The 13,653-nt window shown below is 37.4% G+C and overlaps 1 protein-coding gene across 3 annotated transcripts in view; it reads right to left on the bottom strand.

The window, feature by feature from the left end:
* The window catches only part of CENPJ (centromere protein J), a 48,177-nt gene that overhangs the window by 23,203 nt on the left and 11,321 nt on the right, over positions 1–13,653 (bottom strand). For all 3 annotated transcript variants that reach the window (XM_027589081.2, XM_027589083.2, XM_027589082.2), the window contains exons 4-9: positions 12,664–12,963; positions 10,674–10,785; positions 9,776–9,878; positions 8,018–9,647; positions 4,995–5,127; positions 735–900 (exon numbers count right to left, since the gene is read on the bottom strand). In XM_027589081.2, coding sequence (XP_027444882.1) covers positions 735–900; positions 4,995–5,127; positions 8,018–9,647; positions 9,776–9,878; positions 10,674–10,785; positions 12,664–12,963 — 2,444 coding nt within the window. The remainder of the gene's footprint in view (positions 1–734; positions 901–4,994; positions 5,128–8,017; positions 9,648–9,775; positions 9,879–10,673; positions 10,786–12,663; positions 12,964–13,653) is intronic.

The raw sequence follows: 13,653 nt of genomic DNA, 5'->3' as shown, positions 1-13,653 counted from the left end.
TTAACTGACTAAGCGACCCAGGTGCCCCTGCAGTGGTTATTTTTAACTACTACATTCCTCTGATTCTGTCCATTCTAACTTTGAAATAAATAGGACTGATTATTTGGCCTATCAGTTGATAAGTTTTAAAATTAAACACCCTGTTAGTATAGGGGCCTTAAATTTATATAAATGACTAGAAGTAACAGTATTTGGTGTAAGGGGTGTCAATCAGATCAACACAACATGATGCTGGTGAATTTCCAACTCTTGGCTTATTAATTCATCCATGGCATTACTGTAGTCTTTTTTTTCTTCTTTTTGGAAGCCTTTAGTAAGTAAGAAAAGAACTGATATATTTTACTCTTTAAAAGTCAGACTACAAAAAATGTTCCTCATGCAGTCTCAGATTACTTACTGAGTCAATGGATGATTAATAAATTGATACCCAGGGGCCCCTGGGTGGCTCAGCTGGTTAAGCATCTGCTTCTGGATTTCAGCTCAGATCATGTTCTCAGGGTCCTGAAATCGAGCCCCATGTTGGGCTCCACACTCAGCAGGGAGTCTGCTTAAGGAATTTCTTCCTCTCCCTCTGCCCCTCTCCCTGCTCTCAAAAAAATAAATATATCTTAAAAAAAAAATGTTTAAAAAAATTGACACCCCATTTCTCTTTGACACATCATTTAACTCTGAGATTCTTACAAAATTGTCATCCTTACTAACTTACATAAGTATAACATAAAGAACTGGCATACCTGTATTTCTTCACGTTCTTTTTTATCTGGAAAAGTTCTTGCAACTACAGTATACTTTTCAAAAACTTTGCGTTCCTTTTGTAGCTTCCTCATTTCCTCCTTTTTAAACTCTTCTATTCGAGCCAATTCTTTTGCTTTCTGTTGTTCAAAGTCTGTAATTTCTTTCCTAAAATGACCAAACCATGTTATCATTTAAAGGGACCATCGTGAGGGAGTAATCCATATGTGGTACAAAATGGAACATCAGTGACAGCCTGGAATGGAGGAGCTGCTGGTCTTGGTGAATCCATCTTCAGTCCATAGTACTGAAATAAACTGTCAGTTAACTCCATAAAGCATTCTTCCAACAAATATTCATTGAGCATCTACTATGAATCAAGCACTACCCTGGGTACTGGAGAAACCAGTGAAAAAAATAAACATCCTTACTTTCTTGGAGCTTCTCAATCTAATGGAAGAGACAGACAATAACAAGATAAAATATATGGCACATTAAAAGGAGAAAAATAATGCAAGGAATGAGGGTAGGAAATATCAGGGAGACTGAAATTATGGATGGGGTCATCTTGCTGAGATAATATTTTAAGTAAAACCTGAAGGAACTGAGAGAAGAGCCATAAGAATATCTGGACAAAACAGCTCAGAAAGAGGGAGCACCACATGCAAAAGCCCTGAGGTAGAAATATGCCTGATGTGATCAAAGATCAGGTAGGAGGCCAGAGTGGATAAAACAGAGTGAGCATGAGGCAGAAAAGTAGGAAAAACCGTCACAAAAAAACCAAAAAACCAAAGCAAAAAAAACACCACACAAATAAAAGAGAGGGACAAATGAATTAGGGTCTTATAGACCAGTGTCAGGACTTTGGTGTCTTAACTTAGGAGAATGTTGATCAGGGAGAGTGACATATCAAGATGGTGGAACAGGAGATCCCCAGCTCACATCTCCCTACACAAACAAGAAGATGAAAGCCATACACAGATAAAAGTACTTTTGTGGGAGCTCTACCATCCAGGTAGGAGGTTGAGAAACCCCAAGCCCATCTGCCAAAGGACCCAGGAGGAGCCACACCCATCTGTGTCCCTGGTAACAGGCCCAACAGACCTCAGTCATAACTACGAAATCTGAAACAGTCCTGTAACCTGGCGCTAGCCCTGCTGTATCCCTGGGTGAGCAGGGACCCAGCAGGAGGACACCAAGGGGCCAGCAGGAGGATGCTCAAAAACCTGGCAGGAGCCACACCCATTGTCACCCCTCATAACAGACCCACTGTCTGCACATTCAACAGTGGACCTGGAAGCAGCCCCATGACTAGCTCCAGCACTGCTAGACTGTGGTCCTACAAGCAGTCCTGTTCAACTGGGGATCTAGTAGGAACCACATCCACCATGCCCCTGTGAAGAGACCCACCAATTATGGACTCCAGTGTGGACCGAGCAGTAGCCACACTATAATCCCATTCAATTGTGATCCTAGAATCAGGCCATCAGTCCAGGGATCCGCTTGGAAAAGGGCTTTACCTGCCAAAACTGGTCTGTAAAGACAGAGTTTTCTGGCCTTTCAAATGAAAAAATGTCAACACAAGGCTACACAAGAATCAGGCAAATGTGATACCACCAAAGGAAACTAATAAAGCTCCAGCGACCAAGCCCAAAGAAATGCAAATCTAAGAATTGCCTGACAAAGAATCAAAATAACTTTTTTTTTTAAAGATTTTATTTATTTATTTGACAGAGAGAGACACAGCGAAAGAGCGAACACAAGCAGGGGGAGCAGGAAAGGGAGAGGGAGGCTTCCCGCGGAGCAGAGAGCCCGATGCGGGTCTCGATCCCAGGACCCCAGGATCATGACCTGAGCCAAAGGCAGACGCTTAATGACTGAGCCACCCAGGCGCCCCTCAAAATAACTCTTTTAAAGCAGCTCAGCAAACTACAAGAGAACACAGATAAACAACAAAATCAGGAAAATACTACATGAAAAAAAAAACAAGAAGTTCAACAAAGAGATAAAAATCATTTTTAAAAAGCACCAACAATTACTTAAAAAACTAAATAAATAAAACTTAAAGGGGGGGCACCTGGCTGGCTCAGTTGGTGGAGCATGTGACTCTTGATCTCAGGTTTCATGAGTTTGAGCCCCATGTGGGATGTAGAGATTACTTAAAAATAAATAAAACTTGAAAACCAGAAATTCTAGAGCTGAAGAATACAATGAATGAAGTGAAAAAATACAATAGAGAGCTTCAACAACAGACCTAAGCATAAGAAAGTATCTGTGGACTCAAAGGTAATTTGAGGTTAGAGGAAAAAAAGAGAAAAAGAATGAACAAGAGTGAAGAAAGCCATGATATCTATGGGATACTACAAAAAAGAACCAATACATTCATTATGGAAGTCTCAGAAGGAAAAAACAAAATCAACAAACCCCTACTAGACTTAAGAGAGAAAACTCAAAATCATAAATGAAAGAAGACACATTACAATAGATGCCCCAGAAATAAAAAGGATCATATTATGAGCAATTATATCCCCAAAACTGGATAATCTAGAAGAAACAGATAAATTCCTAGAAATATACAACCTACCAAAACTGAATCTAGAAGAAATAGAAAGCCTGAACAGACCAATAATAAGGAAACTGAATCAGTAATCAAAAGCCTCTCAAGAAAGAATAGTTCAGGACCAGATGGCTTCACAGGTAAATTCCAGCAAACACTCAAAAAATAATTAATACCCATCTTGCCTAAACTCTTCCAAAAAAGAAAAGGAATACTCCCAAACTCATTTCATGAGCGTAGTCACTTGGACACCAAAGCCAGACAATGACACAAGAAAACTATAGGGCAATCCCTGATGAATACATATGTAAAAATCCTCAATAAATACTAGCAAACCAAATCCAACAGCACATTAAAAGGATTTACACCATAACCTACTGGGATTCATCCCTGGAAGAGAAGGATGGCTCAACATATCAAATCAATTAATGTGATGTAAACTGATACAACCAGTCAGTATCAGTATGGTGGTTCCTCAAAAAGTTAAGTATAGAATTGCCATTTGAGCCAGCAATTCCACCCCTAGGTATATATCCAAAAGAACTAAAAGATGAGACCTGAACAGATATTCACAAACCAATGTTAATAGCATAATTCACAATAATCAAAAGGAAGAAACAACCCCAATATCCAGCTGTAAGCCAAGAAATGTCAAGGATTGACAGCAACCACTATAAGATAGGATAGAAAGCATAGCTCTGCTGATGCCTTGACTTCAAGACTTCTAGCCTCCAGAACCATGACGAAGTAAATTCCTGTTGCTTTAAGCCACTTAGTTTGTGTGTACAGTTGATCCTTGAACAACAGGGGTTTGAACTGCATGGATCCACTTATATACAAATTTTTACAGTACAGTACTGTAAATGTATTTTCTCTTCCTTATGACTTTCTTAACATTTTTTCTCTACCTTACTTTATTATAAGAATTACCTATCTAACACATGTAACATACCATGTGTTAATCAACTGTTTGTTATCAGTAAGACTTCCAGGCAACAGTACACTATTAGTAGTTAAGCTTTTAGGGAGTCAAAAATTTTATGTGGCTTTTTGGCTGTATAGGGGGATGGAGCCCCTACCCCCCACATTGTTCAGGATCAACTGTACTTTGTTACAGTAGCCCTAGGAAATTAATGCACTGGCCAAGGTAGCACTTGAATTCACAGCTTCAAAATGCTTTTCAAAATTCAATTTATGATCTCCTCACTAAGAGAATTCCCTTTTTAACACATTTCTGACTGTAATGGGTCATTTTAATTAAAAAATTTTATGTGGTTAAGATTTCAAAAAAAAAAGATTTCACTTTTTTCCTTTATCTTGTTAGACTGACAAAAGTTACTTCAAATATTTTATATATAATCTTTTATTGCCTCATATGCATTTATATTTTAACCAACTAACATACAATACAACTAAAATATACACACACAAAAACAACAAGGAACATTTATAATGTGATATGTTGTGAAAGAATTTCCCCATTCAGTTAATTAACACACTCATCACCTCATATTTACTTTTTTTTTTTTGGTGAGAACATTTAAGTTCCACATTCTTAGCAAATTTCAATTATACAAATACACTGTTATCAATTATCACTACCATGTTATACATTAGATCCTCAGATCTTATTCATCTTATAATATAATCTTGAAGATAAAACTGAATCACTATATTTTTTCCCAACTTACAGATACTAACTTACCTAAGTTTTTCCAAGGCATTTTCCCGTTCAATGCGAAGTTTAGCTAACGATGTGTTCTCAGCTTTAAATTTTTCTATTTCTGTTTCCAATTCAATAACTTTCTCTCTCAAAACTTGAGATGGAGCACTGTCACCTATAAAATAGGTCATAATACTGAACTTCACAAAAGGCCTTCAGCAGCAAAAAACATTAGCTAAGCTATTAACACTACGAGCCAAAAATATTGTAAACATTGGTACTATTAAAATGTTTCTAATAACAACAAAAATTATATTTGGCCTAACTTTCCAGATGAAACCAATCTAAATTTAAAAAAGACATTATTCTACCTCAAGAGTATCAACCTGATAATGAATTAACATTACATATAAAAAGAAATTAAAATAGTTTTTTTAAAAACTAATACATACATTTTTTGTCTTTTTGGTAACACCCAATATTGAAAGAACTTTGTAGGGTAACAGATGGTAACTAGACTTATCATGGGATCATTTTGCAATGTATAAAAATACTGAATCACTATGAGGTACACCTGAAACTAATAGGATGTTGTACATCAATTATACTCCAATTATACTTCAATTTAAGTATATACATATAGGGATACCTGGGGGCTCAGTTGGTTAAACAACTGACTCTTGGTTTCGGCTCAGGTCATGATCTTGGGTTCATGAGAGCCATGTGCTGGGCTCCATGCTCAGCAGGGAGTCTGCTTCTCCCCCTCTCCACTCTACTCTGCCCTCCAAGCTCACGTGCTCTCACTCTCTCTCTCTCAAATAAATAAATAGGGGCTCCTGGGTGGCTTAGTCAGTTGAGTGGCTGAATCTTGATTTCTGCTCAGGTCATAATCTTGGGGTCCTGGGATCAAGCCCCACGTCAGGCCCCCCACTCAGCAAGGAGTCTGCTCAAGGATTCTCCCTCTCTCTCTGACCCTCCCCTCCACTTGCACATGCTCACATGCTCGCTCTAAAATAAATAAATCTTTAAAAATAAATCTTTTAAAAATGAATGAATATCTACACATATATAAACAGCTTAAGAACATGAATAAGTAATATATACACATATATAGACATCTAAAGCACTAATCAACACCAAAATCAAAGTTTATGCCCACTAGTCACAGAAATATAAATCGACTTTTTCCGTACCAAATTTGCTATTTAAGAGTAAAATAGCCAATGCTTCTGTCCTTCCATTACCCATTGAAAAACTGATTTTTGCATAAAAATATGCATTGCAGTGTTATTTCTCATAGTGAAAAATAATTTAAGTATCCAACATTAAGGAAATTACTGAATAAAATAATGCAGCATTCATATAATGTTCTGCAACCATTTTTAAAATACACAAAAAAGGGCACCTGGGTGGCTCAGTTGGTTAAGCATCTGCCTTTGGCTTAGGTTATGATCCCAGGGTCCTGGGATCGAGTCTCACTTCTGGCTCCCTGCTCAGCGGGAAGCCTGCTTCTCCCTCTGCCTCTCCCTCCCCTGGTGTGTGCTCTCTCTCTCTCTCAAATAAATAAATAACATCTTTTTAAAAAATACACAAAGAGTTTTAAAGATACGGCCAATGTATATTATACACTTGGTCAAAAAAGATGAGGTAAGCTTTAACAAATAACTGTACTATATTAAAAATACATAGGAAAAATGACTGGAAGGAAATATCCCAAAATGATATCACACCTACCTTTGGATAGTTTAGTTATAAACATTTTTCATTCTATACTTTTTAAGCTTCCAAACCGCCAATACTCAGAGTATTTTTTAAATAGTTTAAGTTATAATTTATATTTTAAAGCACCTATGCTTTGCTAGGCATTCAGAGTTTATATGATATAATAGAAAGGAATTTTTCAATATGAATTTTAAAAGCCCATCACATTAACTGAGTACTATATAGCTATTAAATGGAATAGGCAGATGTGTATGTGGAAAAGAACAATCTTCAAAATTTATTATAAACAAGGTGAAGAGGGCACACCTGAGTGACTCAGTTGGTTAAGTGGCTGCCTTCAGCTCAGGTCATGATCTCAGGGTCCTGGGATCAAGCACGGGCTGCAGGCTCTGCGCTCAGCGGGGAGTCTGCTTCTCCCTCTCCCTCTGCCCTTCCCTCCCTTCTTCCCCTCCACCCACTCATGTGTGCTCTCTCTCAAGTAAATGAAATGAATAAAATCTTTAAAAAAAAAAAACAAGGTGAAGAATGGTACACAAAATACATGTTTTCATTTGTGTAGAAAGAAGATGATATACCCACTCACCCATATGCTTTCATATGTACAGAATCTTTTTAGAATACACAAATGAAATGGGAATGTAGGTTCCTCTAGGAAAGGGAACTAGGCGCATAGGTCCAGGAAAGAAAGGAAACTTCAGTTTTACTGTATTTCTTCTTGGTCCTATTTAGCAAGTTAGTGCATGAGGTAGTAAAAAAATTAAGTAAAAACATAGTCATTTTAAAAAGTATACACACAAACGGGTTTACCTCACAGTGACACAAACCATAAACTGGGTACTCTCTGGTTACAAAAGTGTTATCTCACTTTATAATAAATTAATTAATTTTAAAGCCTTGAGAATAAGGCATAGACTTAAATTCGAAAAATCTGAAATCACAATGCATCCAAATCTTTTATACTAGTGGCTATTATTTAGGCCCACAAAATAAATCAAATTTTAACAAATCACCTAATTAGACTTCTACTGAGCAACTAGAAAGGTAGGATTTTAAGCATTCTGACAGCAGACTAATAAGGTAAATGTGAAATTTTTTTTTAAAGATTTTATTTATTTATTTGAGACAGAGAATGGGAGACAGAGAGCACGAGAGGGAAGAGGGTCAGAGGGAGAAGCAGACCCCCCAGCTGAGCAGGGAGCCCGATGTGGGACTCGATCCCGGGACTCCAGGATCATAACCTGAGCTGCTGAAGGCAGTTGCTTAACGAACTGAGCCACCTAGGTGCCTGTAAATGTGAAATTTATAACATTCTGATACCTATTTATTTTATAATGCTGACTTACCAAGTGGTTGGTCTTGACTTGGGTTTAACTTGGGTTCATTTCCCAAATGTGAATCTGGTTTTGGTTTCAGTTTCAAAGCAGGGAAGAATTTCATCATGAGATCCGATGTAGGAGGAGGGCTTGTGCTCCTACCAAGTTTGCTCAAGTCTTCTCCCTTCTTAACTGGTGCAACCTTCCTCTTGATTGTTTTGTCCGATACACATATTTCACTCTTAGGGTAGGCTGTTTGAGGAGTCCCATAAAAGGCCTCATTCCCAAGAACAGCACCATGTTTAAATGAATTCTCTTCAAGGTCAGTCCAAGTTCTTTCATCGTCAAAGTCAATTTTACTCATACTTATGGATGAGGGTCTTCTTGAGGACTCAGAAACTTTGTTTTTCAAGCTTTCTATAATGACAGACTCATCGCTACTGTAATCTTTATCAGACAGATCTAAATCAACATCTCTCCTTTTATCTTCTTCTTGAGTCCCAGTGTCCCTAAAAGGCCCCTTACCATCACAGACTTGTGGACTGTCCTCTCTGCTGCTGAAACCCCTCTCTTTATCCTCGGTTGATGGTTTTATGGTAACATCAAGTTGCTCCTCAGAGTCAGTGCTACTGTCACTGTCTGTGACACCTTCCTCATCACTTACATTCCACCGAGTCTGATTTTCAGAAGTGTTCATTTGGAACGCTTTCCTACTGACTTTACACAACTGTTCCCTATATCCTTCAGGCAAGGAGACTGAATCAGGTTGGTTGGGTGCGACCTCACACTCACCCGCATGTTCAGGTTCAGTACAGTCTGGAGCCTCACTGTGGTTAGACTGGATGGCAGGATCCAGGGTCACCATCTCCGGCTGTACAGCTTTGACAGGGGTGGAAGACAGCCGGTGACCTTTGCAGATCTGCTGGTCCCTCTCTAAGATCTTCAGTACAAATGAGGAATTACTGGAAAATGATATTTCATCAGCAGCTTGTTCCAAAAACAAAAATTCATCTAACTCCAAATTTTCCTTTTCCTTTTCTCGTTCCCAAGTCTCTAACTTTTTCTGAAGAGAAATGTCAAGAGAAGATTCTGACTTTTTCAAGGTCTCATTTTTTGGGCTATTCGAAGACACGCAGCTGACCAGTCCTGCCGAAAGAGGAAGTCTATCTTTACCCTGTGTCTTATTCCAGACTTTGCAACCAGTATCACAAGGTTTTGCACACTCGGGTACATTTTCTCTATTATTAGACTCCACTTTTTTTTCTAATTTGATCTGTTCTCTAAATTGCCCATCACATTTCTTCCCTCCAGGTATTTTCAATCCTGATGGAGGAAGACTTTTCCTGTTACTACTCTTAAGCACTTTTGGCTTCTGACTGAGTGTGATAAAACAACTCTTGGCTCTACCTTTACTGTTCTTTTTAACAGGAGGGTTATCTGTACACAGTTCTTTATTTATAAGAGCAGTTTTCCGCTGGAATTGTGGTCTATCCATTTTAAACACAGGTTGGTCCTCTAAAATGCTCTGATTAGTCACTAGTTTACTTTCTCTCCCTTTCTGAGACTTAGATTTAGCATTAGTAAATCTAGCTAAACCTTCTCCTCGTTTCAAGAATGGTTGTTTCGGTTTTGCTTTGATTAGGAACGATCCTTCTGCTTCCTAAAATAGAGACCAATATTTGAATTAATTCTGGTATATCCAAGTTATCTCGAAGTTATTTTTAAAGCAAATTATAAACAAATCTCTAAAGTCTTAGTGAACTTAATCAAAATAGCGGAAATGCCTACCCTTAGCTGTTTTCGTTTCAGTTCTTGTTCTTCCAGTCGAATTTGTTCTTCTAAGTAGTCTTCGAATGTCTGTTTCCTTTCTCTGATAGCAGCTTTAATAGGTCTAATCACAAAATTAAAGTTATTTAACATGCAAATCAAGATGTGGTGAATATCTAACACTTAGTGTGCCTGACACAGACTCCCCTGACTACACTACGAACTAACCTTTTTCAAAGTCATAGACCCTTGTTGAGAATCCAATGAAAGCTATAATCCCACCCCATCTCCCAAAATAAAAAAAGGGCTTTTTTGGGGGAAAAAGCCCTTTTGAAGTCCATTTATTGCCTGTAGATTAACTTTTGATATTTTGAAAATTTCATCAAATACGCATCTTAAACAAAGAGCCTTGACAATGTAGAGCAATAATCAGAAGTCATTTGCCCATCCATAACATATACTAAAATATTTCAAATATTTAAGAATATAATAAACCTCAATATTGGTATTTTATCTTTGTCATAAGATTTTTAAATTCTGTAACCAGACTTACCCAATTATAATTCATAGGCGACACCAAATATGAGACTCAATAGTAATTTGTTATTGTCTTTGCCAAAATGGGATTTACTTAACTATTTGAAAGATTAATTTTATCCAGATTTTTTCTCTTTGGTGAAAAAACTTTGCTCAGTTCTTCCAAAACAATGTCAAAGCTACTTGAACTGATATATCTCCCTAACAGCTGCCTGTTGCTGACAATATGTGATAAGTTGTACCTTTAACATTATACTTAAAAGCATATTCAAGCAAAAACAAGAAAACCATGGTCTTTAAAAAAAAAAAAAAGAAAGGGCTCTATCTTAATAGCTGTGTATAACATTAAACGGTCACTCTTCTTATTCAACATGGATGATACCTTTCTTCAATACTAGCCACTTCTGAAGAATCACCAATTTTTTTTACATTCACGTCACTCCCTTCCTCAATCGGTTCGGTCACTTTCTCCCAACATGGTAAAATACCTTCTCCTAGGATAAAAATTAGGAAAATTTAGTTTCAAAAAAATCAAGAATAAAGTCTTGTAAAATCGAATTTTACAAGTTACTATGCTAAAAAAATATTTATCAAAAGTAATGTATGCCAGGGACACCTGAGTGGCTCAGTCAGTTGAGCATTCAACTCTTGATTTTGACTCAGGTCATGGTCTTGGGGTTGTGGGATTGAGCCCCACAATGAGCTCTGTGCTCAGCAGGGAGTCTGCTTCTCTCTTTCTCTCTCTGCCCCTTCCACCCCCTCTTTGCATGCGCGCTCACTCTCTGAAACAAAGAAATCTTAAAAAAAAAAAAAAGTAATGTATGCCAAAGATTTTAGAGCTCTCAAGGATTTCTTTAATATTACAGAGATAAACTGCAAAACCCTAATTAAAACATGATATTCTTCAAAAAGTTAATGTTATGAAAAAGTGTGGACTTTTCTAAATTAAAATTGACTAAAAAGCTATAACAACCAAATGTGATAGATGAACTTAATTAGATCCTGTTTGTTTGGTTTTTTTTAAACACCTTTAAAAGACATTTTTGGGACAATAGCAGGAATTCTAAAATGGATTTGAATATTACAGAATAGTACTGGGACTATACAGAACAATGTCCTAATTTTTTACTTGATGCACGCTGAAATATTTAAAATAATGGAACATAATGTCTACATATTACTTGCAATGAAATGATTGAGCAAATTACATATAAATACAGAGATATTATAGATGTAGGTATAAATATATAGAGACAAAGTAAACATGGCAAAATATTAACTGCTGAATTGAGCTCTACTGCTAATCATTGCAGTGGACTTTCAAGTTTTCCGGATGTTTGAAATTTTCCAAAATAAAAGGTTAAGAGAGTATAATGTTTAAAAAAATGTTTAAAGGCATTAGACCTTTCCATACTAAGGAATTATTCTAAATTAGAAATAAAATATTATGCACAAAGTGCCCAATCCTAAGTAGTAAGTGTAGATACCTTTTGTCATAGTATTTGTATTTTTAATAACTTACTCCACAGAACATATTCATGAAAACACCATTCAAACTGAAAATTAAATTTAAATAAAAAATATTGGAAAATATTGCCCTGCTGCAAAGAACATTAAATACTGATATATTATTTGATAACTAGCATAATGATGACAACCATTAAAATTATGGTTATGAAGACTACGGAATGTACCATAAGCATTTTCCATATTGAGAGGGCAAAGAACACAATTATACAATATTTTATGGTTACAAAATGTAAAAAAAAAAAAAAAAAAAAAAATGGAAGTGGGGAGGGGGGCACAGAAACAGGAGTTAAGAAAAAAAGACCAGAAGAAAATGCCATGAGAGCTCCATGAGTTCAGACCATCAGACACTGCTGGTTCTATGGCAGGAACATGCTGGGTGCTGGGAATACAGAGATGAAGTGAGGACAAACGGAATGTCTGGGTTGGAGGGGATTTCTTTTCTGAATAAAAACTGCCATCACCAGCCTATTTCTCCCATTTCACACCTTCTAGCATGTTTCCCCACCACCACCACCATGCACATTTTAAATCAACCTCAAACTATTTCTACACTTTCCAAGAAAAATGGTATATACGGAACTCACTGTCTCCCTTTTTGAAGACGCCATGCTCCAAGGGGAGGTTTGAAGTCAGCATAAGTACTGCAATTATTCTTGCAAAGTCACAAATTCTATGTCCAGCTCTACATCTAATCCAGGTTCAGTGGCTGCACAACGTGTAGGGGCTCATAATTAAAGCCAGAGAGGACAAGAAAAAAATGCAGAAAGGACTTTTCTTATCTTAGCACAACTTGGTAACACTGCTAATTAGGGGTACAGAAGAGAGAAATATAAGTACCTCACCTAAAGAATGGTTATAGTTTTCTTCCTTCAAATCATTTTTTTTCACAAGTGCTTCTTGATATTGTGCCTCACAAAACAAATTGAGAGAAGCACCACTTTTTGAAGTTAAGACAAAATCTGGGTGAGCAGTTCTACAGAAGTTGTTTTGTTCATCAGCTAAAATGCTGGAAGTGTGCGTTTTTTCTTGGGTTTGATTCTGGTAGATATACGCTGGTAAGAAGGGTATGGTTTTCTCCACAGGGGCTGAATTTCCCGGAGATCTGTACTTCTGGCTCTGATCATCAGGCAGTAGGGCTGAACCTGGCAATTAAAAAAATCATCAAAATTAATGACTTCCTAGAACATTTTCTCTTTATCTTTTTCTTTTGAGATTTTTATTTATTTATTTGACAGAGAGACAGCGAGCACAAGTAGGCAGAGCGGCAGGCAGAGGGAGAGGGAGAAGCAGACTCCCCACTGAGCAGGGAGCCCAATGAGGGGCTCCATCCAGGACCCTGGGATCACACCAGAGCTGAAGGCAGACGCTTAACCGACTGAGCCACCCAGGCGCCCCAGAACATTTTCTCTTCTGTTAGTGATCCCTACCCACCAGGTTTTCTCCAAAGTGAAAAAAGTATTTTTTCTTCCATATTAGGAAACTCTGTTTAACAAAATCATGAAATTTTAAAAGTCTAAAAATGACTCTTGCATAACTTTAATTACAGGTATATTTATACTATCATTCCTGTGCAGACAGTGTATACCTGGCAGAGCTGCAGCACTGCCTGATTCTGAAAGGCACCGTTCATATTCCATCTGTGAGCAGCACTGCCGGGATTGTCAGCTCTGCAGCCCCGTGACAAACACAGACAGCGCCAATGCAGATGGCTGCAAACGATCTGAACAGTTCCCTAATGACAAATAACTGCCCTGTGTCACAGGCTAGAAAAGCACCTTTCCTCTAGATTACTGTTAATGTTTTGGTATCTTCAGGTGGTAGAATTATGGGTG

This window comes from Zalophus californianus, chromosome 3 (genome assembly GCF_009762305.2).
Source record: "Zalophus californianus isolate mZalCal1 chromosome 3, mZalCal1.pri.v2, whole genome shotgun sequence".
NCBI classification, from domain to species: domain Eukaryota; kingdom Metazoa; phylum Chordata; class Mammalia; order Carnivora; family Otariidae; genus Zalophus; species Zalophus californianus.
The sequence above is the reverse complement of the archived record's forward strand: the minus strand, read 5'-3'. Positions and strand labels throughout refer to the sequence as shown.